General features: G+C 49.5%; 2 protein-coding genes across 3 annotated transcripts in view; both read left to right on the top strand.

Annotated features, from left to right (window-relative positions):
• LOC309331553 (uncharacterized protein C2orf72 homolog) lies at positions 1–4810 on the top strand. 2 transcript variants are annotated; one of them, XM_081843805.1, is made up of 3 exons: positions 1–714; positions 2955–3152; positions 4755–4810. In XM_081843805.1, the coding sequence occupies exons 1-2, from the start codon at positions 57–59 to the stop codon at positions 3149–3151; spliced, it is 855 nt and encodes a 284-aa protein (XP_081699931.1). In that variant the 5' UTR covers positions 1–56; the 3' UTR covers position 3152; positions 4755–4810. The 2 variants fall into 2 exon arrangements, with proteins under 2 accessions (XP_081699931.1, XP_081699932.1); XM_081843806.1 differs by having other exon boundaries at positions 2–714; positions 3012–3152.
• A 632-nt stretch (positions 4811–5442) lies between these two features.
• BAZ1B (bromodomain adjacent to zinc finger domain 1B) overlaps positions 5443–11588 on the top strand; it is a 35872-nt gene continuing 29726 nt past the window's right edge. Inside the window, exon 1 of the mRNA XM_081843768.1 lies at positions 5443–6098. Within this exon, the coding sequence (XP_081699894.1) occupies positions 5956–6098 (143 nt within the window). The 5' untranslated portion in view covers positions 5443–5955. The remainder of the gene's footprint in view (positions 6099–11588) is intronic.

Here is an 11588-nt window from a genome sequence, read left to right as displayed (position 1 = left end):
AAGCCCTTCAAGGTTTAGCTAAAGGCAGGCGGCCACGGACTCCATGCTGGCAGGACATGACCAAGGAGGGGAAGGGCTCCGAGCAGCTTCCCGAAGCAATATGCATCGCAGGGCCCGGGAGCAAGGTCGCCAAGGACCTCCAGGTCCTGGTCAAGAAGGTGGCGGGCCAGCCTGAGGTCCTGCTCATCGGGGAGACGCTGGAAGGCAAGGACATCCACGGGATGATGGACACCTTCGTCAAGGACCTCTTTACCACCAACTGTTTCCCCATCCACCCCGGAGATTCCCTGAAGGAGCCCTTGGCCGCCACCACCTGCAACATCGGGGGCACGCAATGCCAGCTGATCTTCTTCCTCTGCCGGGCTTCCTGCCTCCAGGGGAAGCAGAAGGAGCTCCGCAGGGTCATCAAGGAGGTGAAGAAGTTTGTTGAGAAGTCCCCCTGTGCCCTGGTGGGCGTCGTCATGGACCCCAAGACTTCGGAGGCGGAGGCCGCCCGCGACCAGCTGCTGCGTATGCTCCGGGGCGCCTTCCCCAAGGGGTCTGCGCAGAAGCAGAGCAAGGCTGGAAAGGCTGCGGAGGAGGTCAAGAACGGCCCGATGGAGCTGGAGGACGTGGAAGTGGAAGCGGAGATCTACACCCCAGGCCACCCGCGGGGGAACCTGGCCATCGTGAAGGCAGCTTGCAGGGCTTCTGAAGCCCTGATCAAATCCAAAGGTGTGAGGCTCCCGGTTCTGGCACAGGGGTCGTGTAAGGCAGCAGGGGCTCCCCCAAGGTTGGCTGGTAGGGCCTTCTAGTGTGACATGGCCCCTTTCCTTGGAAGGAGGCTACTGGAGGTTGCCTGCCACTCTGCCTGATTGGAGACTTGGAGGCAGCATTGTTTCTCAATACCAGTTCCTGGAAGCCCCAGAAACTGGGGAGAGGGCTCTTGTGTTCTGGTCTTGCTTGCCAGTTTCCCAGCAGAGGCATCTGGTTGGCCACTGTCGCCATAAGATGTTGGCCTAGATGGGCCATTTTGGCCTGATCCAGCAGCCAGGCTCCTTATGGAACCCCCAGCTCCAGAGGCAGTCTATCTAGATTTCTAGGTTCTGAGGGGTATTAGGCCACTGTGAGAAAAGGATACAGGGCTAGGTGAGCCATTAGCCCGATCCAGCAGAGTCTCCTCTTAAATTCTTCTGTATACAGTGGTACCTCGGGTTAAGTACTTAATTCGTTCCGGAGGTCCGTTCTTAACCTGAAACTGTTCTTAACCTGAAGCACCACTTTAGCTAATGGGGCCTCCCGCTGCTGCTGCGCCTCCGGAGCATAATTTCTGTTCTCATCCTGAAGCAAAGTTCTTAACCTGAAGTAATATTTCTGGGTTAGCGGAGTCTGTAACCTGAAGCGTATGTAACCCGAGGTACCACTGTACAGGCTGAGTGTGGGTGGCGATATAGTTTAACTCCAACAGAAGTCCCAAATTCACTGCCAGATTTCTAGGGGAATCACCAGGACCACCATTTTGTTGTTGTTGTTCTTAACAGAGAGCAATCTAGTCCTCTGTGTTTCTCGCCCCCAGCTTAGCCAAGCTGAGGGGCTGTAGTTCAGAAAATGCAGGAGGTGCCAGGTTCAATCACCACTGGCATCTCCAGGAAAAGACCTGTGACTGACTATCTGGAGAACTGCTGCTGCCAGTCAGTGCAGACAGTACTGAGCTAGATGGACCAATGGTCCAACTTGCCATAAGACAATCAGCTATATTTTGTCTGCCCCAGAACAACGAACAGGGTGCATGCTTTGTTCTCTCCCCCACAAGGCCTGGCTTGCCCCTCTCTCCTGGGCTCATGAAGATGCCTGCATTGCAGGGGGTTGGACTAGATGACCCTTTGGTCCCCCTCCAAGGAAAGAGAGTCCATCATCTTTGACTCCACTGTTAAACAGCTCTTACTGTCTAAAGGTTCTTCCAAATGTTTAGTCAGAATCTCTCCCCCCCCCCCCCCCCCAGTTTGGGTCCTCCCCTCCAGAGCAGCAGAAAAGAAGCCGGTTCCATTTTCCATTTGACAGCCCTTTGGATATTGCAAGATGGCTATAATATCTCCTGCTGTTCCCCTCCCAGAGCTACAATGCTCAGAGTAGTCCAACCATAATTCCCTCGTTCACAGGGAATGCTGGGAACAGCAGCTCTGTGCAGGGAGGAGGGGACTCCCAAACACTCTCAACACTTGGAGCAAACCACAGCTCCCAGTGGGACCATCTTTTCAAAGTCTGGTGGTCATTGCCACCCCATTGCCTCTCAGCCACCCCACCTCCTGGAATTCCTCCCGCAGGCAGCACTACACCTGCTTTGGGAACCACAGGCTTAGAGGTTGTCAGAGCCTCTGAAAGGTCAAAAGGGGTATGTAAATTTTGCTTAATAATAATAATAATAATAATTTATTATTTGTACCCCGCCCATCTGGCTGGGTTTCCCCAGCCACTCTGGGTGGCTTCCAACAAAGATTAAAAATACATTAAAATGCCACACATTAAAAACTTCCCTGAACAGGGCTGCCTTCAGATGTCTTCTAAATGTCAGGTAGTTGCTTATCTCTTTGACATCTGATGGGAGGGCATTCCACAGGGTGGGCACCACTACCGACAAGGCCCTCTGCCTGGTTCCCTGTAGCTTTGCTTCTCACATTGAGGGATCCGCCAGAAGGCCCTCGGAGCTGGACCTCAGTGTCCGAGCAGAACAATGGGGGTGGAGACACTCCTTCAGGTATACTGGGCCAAGACCATTTAGGGCTTTAAAGGTCAGCACCAGCACTTTGAATTGTGCTCGGAAATGTACTGGGAGCCAATTTAGGTCTTTCAAGACCAGTGTTATGTGGTCTTGGCAGCTGCGAATGGAAGATAAGAGGTGTGTTTTTAAGAATGGGTACAGGAATGGGAAAGTGGGAATACCCCTCGATCTAGTTAACCCAAGAATTCCTGTGCAGGTATGCCGGAGGAGGCCCCTAACGCCGAGGTCACTAAGGATTCGCTAACCATTACAGGTTCGTGGACTTCGTTTGCCGTCAAAAGTTTCGTGGGGATGACATTCATTGCCTTGACTTCCGCAGCAGGGTGGTACGCCTACAACCAAGGGATGATCCCGCCAGAGGTGTTGCAACTCCTGCACTTGCCGCCTGTCTGAGGTGTGTGTTTCCTTCGGCTTTCTCTGTCAAGAGCCTTGTTGGCTTTGAGCAAGAGAACTTCAACTCAGGCCCATCTCAGAATGCCAGCAATTGGGTGTCATCCAAAAGCCGTATGGGGCGAGCAAAAGAGAACAGCTCTTCAGCCAGATTGCACACATAACTTGTGGGATTCACTGCCACAAGATCTGGTAATGCCCAGCGAAGGGCTTCTGGCTTAGTGGTTCAGCTTCAGATGCAGAAAGTCACAGGTTCATTCCCCAATGGCATCTCTGGGCTAATCTGATTTGGTATAAGGCAGATTCCTATTATCCTATTTAAATTTGCCCTTTCTCCAGAGCCATAAGCACTGGGATCTTACTTTACTCTTAGGGAAAGAACCTTAGCTCAGTGATAAAGAATCTGCTTTGCATGCATAACTCTAGGTTGGGCTGCTCATGCCCCCATCTGGAACCCTGGAGAGCCACTGCCAGTCCGTGTACTGAGTTAGATGGACCAGTGGTCTCACTCAATATGAGGCAACTTCTTAGGTTTCAGGAGCTTAGATGGATTGAAAACAACTGATTTTACATACTTATGGGTATTGTCAATGAGCCAGGACAGTTGAAAATGGAGCCTCCATGTTCAGGAGAAGTTTGACACTAATAAAGCAGATACCTATCACCGACAGTAAATGTGGATGTGCAGGAGCTAATCAAGACAGACCCTAGAGCCATGAGATGGCGTTTCCCTTTAGGTTCCCAGCAAGACCAAATGCAAAATAAATAGAACACATTATATTGTTTTTGTGGAATGGCTGCAATCCTGTACATGGTTTCCTGGGTAACCTCCACTGAACGCAGGGGTGCTTCTTCTCTGACTGCACAGGTCCAACATGCAGAACACTCAAGCTCCAGCCAGCTAAAATCCAAGCTTTGGCCTTTAATTAGAAATGTAAATAAATGTTACTCTTTAAACTGCTGGTGTAAATCAGGGCCCCATCAAAGAAAAGGAAAAGGCGAAGCCAGCCTCTGCTTAGTTTCCTAATCCTCTGACTTTATACCAACTGGCCCCAAACCAGTAACACTTGAAAGCCTCCTTATCCCCTCATTCACTGGAGGGTTCTTTTGCTGCTGTGGTGGGGGCCAAAAATTAGTTGGGGGCCCTCCAGGTCAGTTCTGGCCTGAGGGCTGCTGGTTCCCTGCCCGCTCCACTATGTAGCCATAATGGCTATTAACACTGAAAGACTTGTCATCCATGGTTTTGTCTAACTCCTATCTAAAGCCATCTAAGGCTGTGTTCTTCGTATCTTGTGCCAGTGAGTTCCCCAGAATAACTGGGTGTTGTGCAAAGAAGTTCTTTCTTTTGTCTGTCCTGAATCTCCTGTTTAGCATTATGCCGCAACAGAAGCCCAGGATGTGCACTGAGGCATGTGTTCAGATCAGATGTTTTTTAGGCATGGTCTGCATGCTTACTGAAATAAGCTGATTGCTCCTGTGGGTGGGTTTTTGGCCAATAGGTGTTGCATTTGTTTTATCACTTAAAAAAATTGAATGCAATAACACCCACCCCTTAAAAAGGAGGGGAAACCATTGACCTGATGGTTTTATTCTGTTTTCTCTTCAGATTCCGAGTTCTTTTGGGTTTCAGCTGTCCTGCAAAATAAAATCAACAGCATGGCACCTCTGTGTGTGTGTCATGTATTTTACCATCCTGCACTGGGAAAACCATTTGCTACCTGTCTCTAGTGCCCTCTTAAAAAAATCACAAATGGGCCTTTTGCCCTGTGTCCTATCCGCTTGCTCTTACAGCATAGGCAACTATTTCGCCTTGGCATTCAGGATCACCAGGGCAAAGTTGAACTGCGTTCTAACCCTGGGCCCTTTACACATGCTCAGAAGCACCGGCTTCTTTTCAGTTCACACGTTTTCTAGTTATAAACCTCGGCCAGGAAAATAAGTTATGAGCAGAGGGCACAAGAGGAAAACAAGACCCCCTCCCGCAACAAAGTTTCCCACGGTGCTCTTGAGCCGCTGCTTTTTTAAAGGGCGCTGCCCCTTTAAGCAGAGGCCGCGCGCCACTCGCTCAGACAAAAGCCGGGCAAGCGGGCTTTTCCTCTCTCTCCCTCCACCCTGCACTCAAATCCCCGGATGAAGCCCCGTATTCTCATTGGCAGCGGGAGGCGGAGACATAATAACAGCGACACACAAAATGGCGTCGGGGCGGTCGGCGCGCTACTTTCTTGCGCTTACATAATGCGACCTCCCTCGCTTCTTTCCTCTTCCCCCTCCTTTTCTTTCTCTCCCTCGCGCAAGCAAACGCGCCTATTTGAGTGACGTGCCACTCCGCCAATGGCGCGGCGGGGCATTCCGAGCCAGACCAATGGCGGCCCGCGGAAAGGCGCGAGAAATCGAGGAGGCGGGTCTCCTTAATAGTTAAATTTAAGAAGAAAATCCCGCCACCGCTCTTCTCTTTAATTCTCTCCCTTCCTTGACTTCTTTCTGTGGTGGTGTTGTTTTTTGTGTTTTTCACTGTGTGTTTGTGAGAGAGAGTGAGTGTGTGTGAACGGGGGGGGGGGGAGAGAGTTGTTTGCGCACGCGCAGAGCGAGTGAGCGCGAGAGCGGCTGAGGAGGGACTGAGCGGGCTTCTCCCTCCCGCGCTCTCTCCCTTCTTGTGAGGAGAAAAAGGAGGAGGAGGAGGAGGATCATCATCACTGCCGCCGCCGCCGCCCGCTTTTCCTCTTCTGTGTATCTCCCGCCATTTTCCCGGCGGCCCTTCTAGCTCCAGAGCCGCCGCCGCCGCCTCCCCGGGGCCTGGTGGCTGGGCGATGGCGCCGCTGCTGGGCCGCAAGCCCTTCCCGCTGGCCAAGCCTTTGCCGCCACCGGGAGAGCCGCCGGGGGGAGACGAGAAGGAGGTGGCGGAGGAGCGCTTCGTCATCGCCCACACGCAGGAGGCCTTCCGCACCAGCGAGTATCCTACGGACGGCATTAACCGGAGGGGGGTAGGGGGGGGGAGAAGGGGAAGAGTATGGCGCCCCCTTGTTTACTTCCGAAAGAGAAAAGGAGAGAGAGGTGGGGGGGTAGTGCGTGGGGGGGGGCTTTGTTGTGTCTGACTTTGCTCTCCTTCCCTTCCCCCCTCCCTCCCTCTCTTATCCTGACCTGACCCGATTCGGGCGAAGGAGGAAGGCTGCCTCCGCCACTACGTCGTCCTGCCTCTCCGCTCCCGGCTCTCCTCCCTCCTCCTATTTCGGCTTATTCTCGCCTCCTGCCTTCCTCCTCTGTCGGGCCTCCTCGCTTGTCGCGTCGTTTCCCGAGGTTTTTTGGGGGGAGACGGGACGGATCAGGGCAGCAGGAAATCTCCTTCCTTCTCTTTCTCGGGACTTTCCCAGCTAGCGGTCCTTCACACTCTCTCACCCACCCACCCGGCAGTCGGAGGCAGCACGTATATACTTAAGGATACCGGTTCTAGGAAATGGCAAGTGGGGAGAGTTCTGCTTTTGTGCTGGCGTCCCTTTTGGCGAGCCCTAATCTTTTGCTTGTGGGCTTCCCATTAGATTACTGTATCTGGAGAACAGGATGCTGGGCTAGATGGGCCCCCTTTGGCCTGAAGCGACAGCGGGGCTTTTCTTGCATTCTTACAGCCCAGTCTGCTCCTCGCACTGGGGCCATCTAAAGTTTGGACCTCAGGGCCTCTTGAGGGAATGGAAGAAGGCCTGGCCCAGTATATGTGGGGGCAGAAGCCCCATCCCACAATCCTTTTCTTGGGGCTCCCCCAGCAAGTGTTAATTCACAGGGTTCAGCTTCTTCCTTTTCAGCTGCTTAAAAATTGGTCCTGCAACTGGATCAGACCAAAGGGAGCCCATGGAAGCCCATCCCACCCTGCTGCTTCATTCCTGTAAGGGGCCTGCCTGGTGTCTACAGGCAGGGTAGGGACATCACTTCCTCCTTGATTCCCTGAATTTCTGTTGTCAGGGCTCAGGGCGGCTGCAAATTCCATGTGTGTTTTAGGCTGAAGCAGGTTTATGGCTTTAATTATCTTCTCATTAGCCAAGAGAGTTTGAAATTGAGCCTCCATAGCCAGAGGCCGTTTGCCTCTGAATACCAGTTGGTGGAGGAGGGGCTGTTGCCCTTGACCCTGCACTTGTGAGCTTCTGAGAGGCTCCTGGCTGGTCAGTGCTGGGGAAAAAAAGGTGATGGTGATCACTTTGGTCTGATCCAGCCAGGGGAAGCCTTCTATGCATCCTTAGTTACTTTTATATTAAGTAATTGGAGCGGCACAGTTATGGTTACTAGGAGGTCTCCACTCTCCAGGCTGATAAGACCCTGACATGCTTAACTTTAGCAGAAGTAAATTAAGGGTAGAACCTCGCTGTACAGCGGCTGTCTCCTGTCATGTAATACCTCCAGTGAAGCTGATTGGCAGAAAGTTCACGAAATGTGAGTGGTAGTTCAGAGTAATGGAAGTTGCTGCCTCCTGTGGTGGTCTGCATAAATTAACTTGCCCTCACAAGTGTTGAAAGCTGTTAGCTTATATATATTTAGACCAGTTTTATGGTGGAATTAGTTCAGCTGCAGCAGTTGACTCTAATGGTAAAATGGAGCCTCCATGTTCAGAGGCAGTGCATCTCCAAGTACCAGGTGCTGTGGACAAACACCAGGGGAGAGCTATTTTCACACACTGCTTGTGAGTTGCTCTGGGCACCTCCCTGGCTGCTGTTGAAAATGGCCTTTGCCAGCCTGGCAGGCCAGCTTCCAGATGCTGCTGAACTACAATTCCCATCAGCCCCAGCCAACATGGCCATGTGATGCTGGGGATGATGGGACTTGTAATATGAAACATGGAGGGCATCAGGTTGGCAAAGGATGAGTTAGATCAGATGGTTCTTTTGGTTTGATTCCTAGGATTAAATTATTTCTCCTAATTCTTGGTACTTTAAACGTTAGTGTGGTGTGGCAAAAATGACTGTTTAAGGCCCATTGGCTGCCACGTGCAGGGGCTTTCTCTGCATTCAACAAAATATTTGTGCTAGTGCTAACACAACTCATTTGTGCTAGTGCTAACACAATTCATGCTAACGCAACCCCCTGCCTAAGAGCCTCACACTTTCCCATATGTGCTCAGGACTGCTGGGGGGATCTCCAGAACAGATTTAGCGGTTTGTGGTAGGAGGAGAGGGGGGGAAACATTCAATTGCTGATGAAACATTCACCGTAGCACTTTGCTGACTATAACCCTGAATGTTGGAGCCAGCCTTTAACTGGTAGCTGTAGGTGTTGAGTTGCACGCAGGCTGAGCAGGGTTAGAGCAGCTTATTGCTCATTTCTCCTGGGTTGTCAAGGTTGAAATCACATGAACCCCTCTGCCAGGCATAAGTAGACTGTCACTACTCCCCCCCCCCTTTTTTTCTTTTTGCAGCCTAGTCACTTTTGTGAGCTTATTTCCAATGTTGATTTGAGGCCTAGTGCCTGGAAAGACCTGGCCATACTGATGCAAGTTTTCAGTGTAACTTGTCCCTTTCTTCAGACATTTATTTTTTCAAATACTGTGTTAAAAGTTTATGCCTGACATGTCCTTGACCAGGCCACTTGAAGATCTTTTGATGACTGAGCAGAGATTTGAACGAGGTCTGCATCTAAGCCCACTGGTGATTGATGTGTAGTTCAAGGAAAGCTGCTATTTAAGAATTGATCACTACAATATTGTTTGCTGCTCTGGCTTCATCTTCTACATGCTTCGCTATACACATGTTGCAGTTATTTTTATGTTTTTCAGACTTTGATGGAGATGGATTTTTGTCCAAGGTTAGCCAGCCAATGAGCTTAATAGCTTAGCAGCGAACTGAACTTGAATCTGCCGCCTCCAAATTTCTATTCAGTACATTGCTAGACCTACAGTAGATACCCATTTCTTTTCTCCTATAAAATATAATTATCTCTGAAGTTTTAGGTCGAAGGTTGGTGTTGTGAGCATCTTAAAAGCCCAAAGAGCTGATTTTTATAGGCCTAAGCAATGAAATTTAGCATCCATACAAGGAAAAGCTTTGTTCCCCTCATCATTCTCGCTTCTTTGTCTTGTACCCAAGAGAGCCCTTTCCTCTGACCCAACCCTCTCCTCTTTTCTTTCTCTTTCTCTTTCCCCTCCCCCTCCCCAGTTCTGTCTGAACAGCCTGGGCTGTTCTGGTCATCAATGGTTGAGGTTCTTTTAGGAAGCAGGGCTGGGTTTTTTTTTTTTTTTCAGTGGCTTGATGGATAATCTAAAGCAAGAGATTTGAGGTGGAAAGTGATTTCTTCAGAGTGGGATTTTCTGCTTTCTGTGTTTGTAACTTGTTTACTATCATGTGACCAGAAGTTGTTTTGTGAAACTGGAGCTCTTCAGCCTCTGTGCACAGATCTGACTGGATAAGGCAGAAGCATGTCGGCAGTAAACTCATAGTCCCCACTTCCTTTGGAGCAGCTCCTTGTGGCCTGGATTGCAGCTTGCATAACCCTTTCATGCTAGCTTAATTCTACTGGAATCCTGTGGACTGTTTGCAATCTCTGTTTTATCATTAAAAAAAATGCATGCCACCGTGATGGGGGCAGCAGAGCAAAGTCAAGCATGATATAGAACCCTTCTAATGCAAAAACAAACAAACAAACAAACAAAAAACCCCATTGCAGGACAGGCTGCTTTGAGTTGAGTAGTCCCTGCCCCCACAGTGTGTTGGTGTTAAGGAAGTCCAAACCTCTGGTGAGGAGGAGCTTGAGTTAGCCAGATCCCTCTGCTGGCAGGAGGGCTGGCTTGTGGGGAGCATGCTTATTGAGTGTGTGTGTTCAGGACCAATAGCCTTCCTGAGCTAGCAACAAAGGCTGCCTGTCTTGATCCAGCTTCTTTCTGTCAGGAAAGCCCTTGGGATGAATCTGTACATGGGCTGCATAACTGCCAAGTGAGTTGACGGGGTGCCAGTCAGAAGAAGAGAATGTGATTGGCAGGGGAATCTTCTTGGTGAGTGTGAGATAAGCAGTCTGGAGCTGTCAGTTGGAGGGTGGTGCGAGGGCAACGGCAGTGCGCAGGTTGTTATACATGTTAGTGGCAAATTTGAGTGATATCAGTGAGTGGAATATGCTTTGGTGGGGTTACTTGCTCTGAAACTAGCTGAGAATGCCTGCACTTTAGGAATCTAGGTGCATTAGAATTCTGCACCAATGCAGGAAAAGTCACTTTCGGTGGGTTTTATCCTCCCCAATAGTATGTAGATAGCAACACCGGCGTTTATTCTTTGCTTTCTTCACTATTCTGACCTTGGCTGTCCACCCCACGATCAGCCCAAGGCATATAGTGCTAGCAAGGGCAACAGAGCTACATGTTTCTACTTTAAAAAGATAGGCTGTGTGTGCATTGTCATATTAGGAGAGAGATTTTTTTGTCAGTAAGAGCTGAGTTTTATAAATGCAGCTTCTGGGGCCTCTGTATGCCCTAGAAAAGAAGGATGACTCCTCTTGGTTCATCTTTTTCTGCAGCGTGACATGCTCCTGCAAGTCACCTCCAGGACGTCTTGCTAAATTACAGTTGTCTTTGCACACCTGTGTTGGCTTGCCCGAGTCCTCTCACTTTTGCCCCTTGGCTTTATAATTTAGAACACTTAGAGTCTGACTGTGGTGCACAGATTTGAATGCATCTATGCTTTTCCTTTCACCATCTCAAATCTCCACACTTTCTCAAGGGCCATTCTTATCTGCTTTAAGGTTTTCAGTGATAAGAGGAGTTGCTTTTGAAAGCTTATCGGCTATCATAAGTGAGTTGGTCTTCAATGGGCCTCTGGTCTGGTCAGCCACAGTTCTTGATCAAATCAGTAGAACGGAGAGCTTGGCTGTTGAATTGTGCAGAGTTCAAATGTTGTTCTGCTTCAAGTCACTTTTCTCCAGCAACTCATCCTGGAGGTGTTTGTGGAAGTTAAGAGAAGTTCAGGTTGGGCTGTGGTGAATCCTGTTTGTCTGACAAGCATACAAAAAGTGTGACATATACTTTGATAACAATTTTAGCTGTATACGCGTCTTGGATTTGTTATAGTTGGTATACATGTTTTGGATTTGTGTTCACATAATCCTGCGTCAGATGCCCTGAGTCCTGAGTCAAATTATGGGCTCATGCATGCCTTCCTCTCTCCCTGCTATCCCTCCTCTCATGGGCACAGATTCCTTCCCTTAATATTCTGCTTTGAGGTAGCTGTAGTTTGTTGGGAAATCTGGATTAGGTAAACTGTGCTGATGACAAATCTTTGTCTTTAAACTAAAATTGGAAAGCCGCTTCAATGTGCGGTTTCCAGTTTGGTAAGGAAGCAAATTGTTTGTTTGGTGGCCAGATAAAGCGGCTCAAAATATATCTGATGGTAGCAGTAAATAATAACACTTTTAAAAATATAATGGGAGCAACCAAGCACAGTATCAACAAGTAAATATATCTAATAAAAATACTAATCAC

Source organism: Podarcis erhardii (assembly GCF_964252035.2).
Source record: "Podarcis erhardii genome assembly, chromosome: 16".
In the NCBI taxonomy this organism is placed as follows: Eukaryota; Metazoa; Chordata; class Lepidosauria; order Squamata; family Lacertidae; genus Podarcis; species Podarcis erhardii.
The sequence above is the reverse complement of the archived record's forward strand: the minus strand, read 5'-3'. Positions and strand labels throughout refer to the sequence as shown.

Bases quoted from the DNA above. Each gene is read 5' to 3' on its own strand.
- LOC309331553 (XM_081843805.1), top strand. From the start codon at position 57: ATGACCAAGGAGGGGAAGGGCTCCGAGCAGCTTCCCGAAGCAATATGC. The intron at 715-2,954 runs GTGTGAGGCTCC...ATTCCTGTGCAG, and splicing joins AGCCCTGATCAAATCCAAAG to GTATGCCGGAGGAGGCCCCT.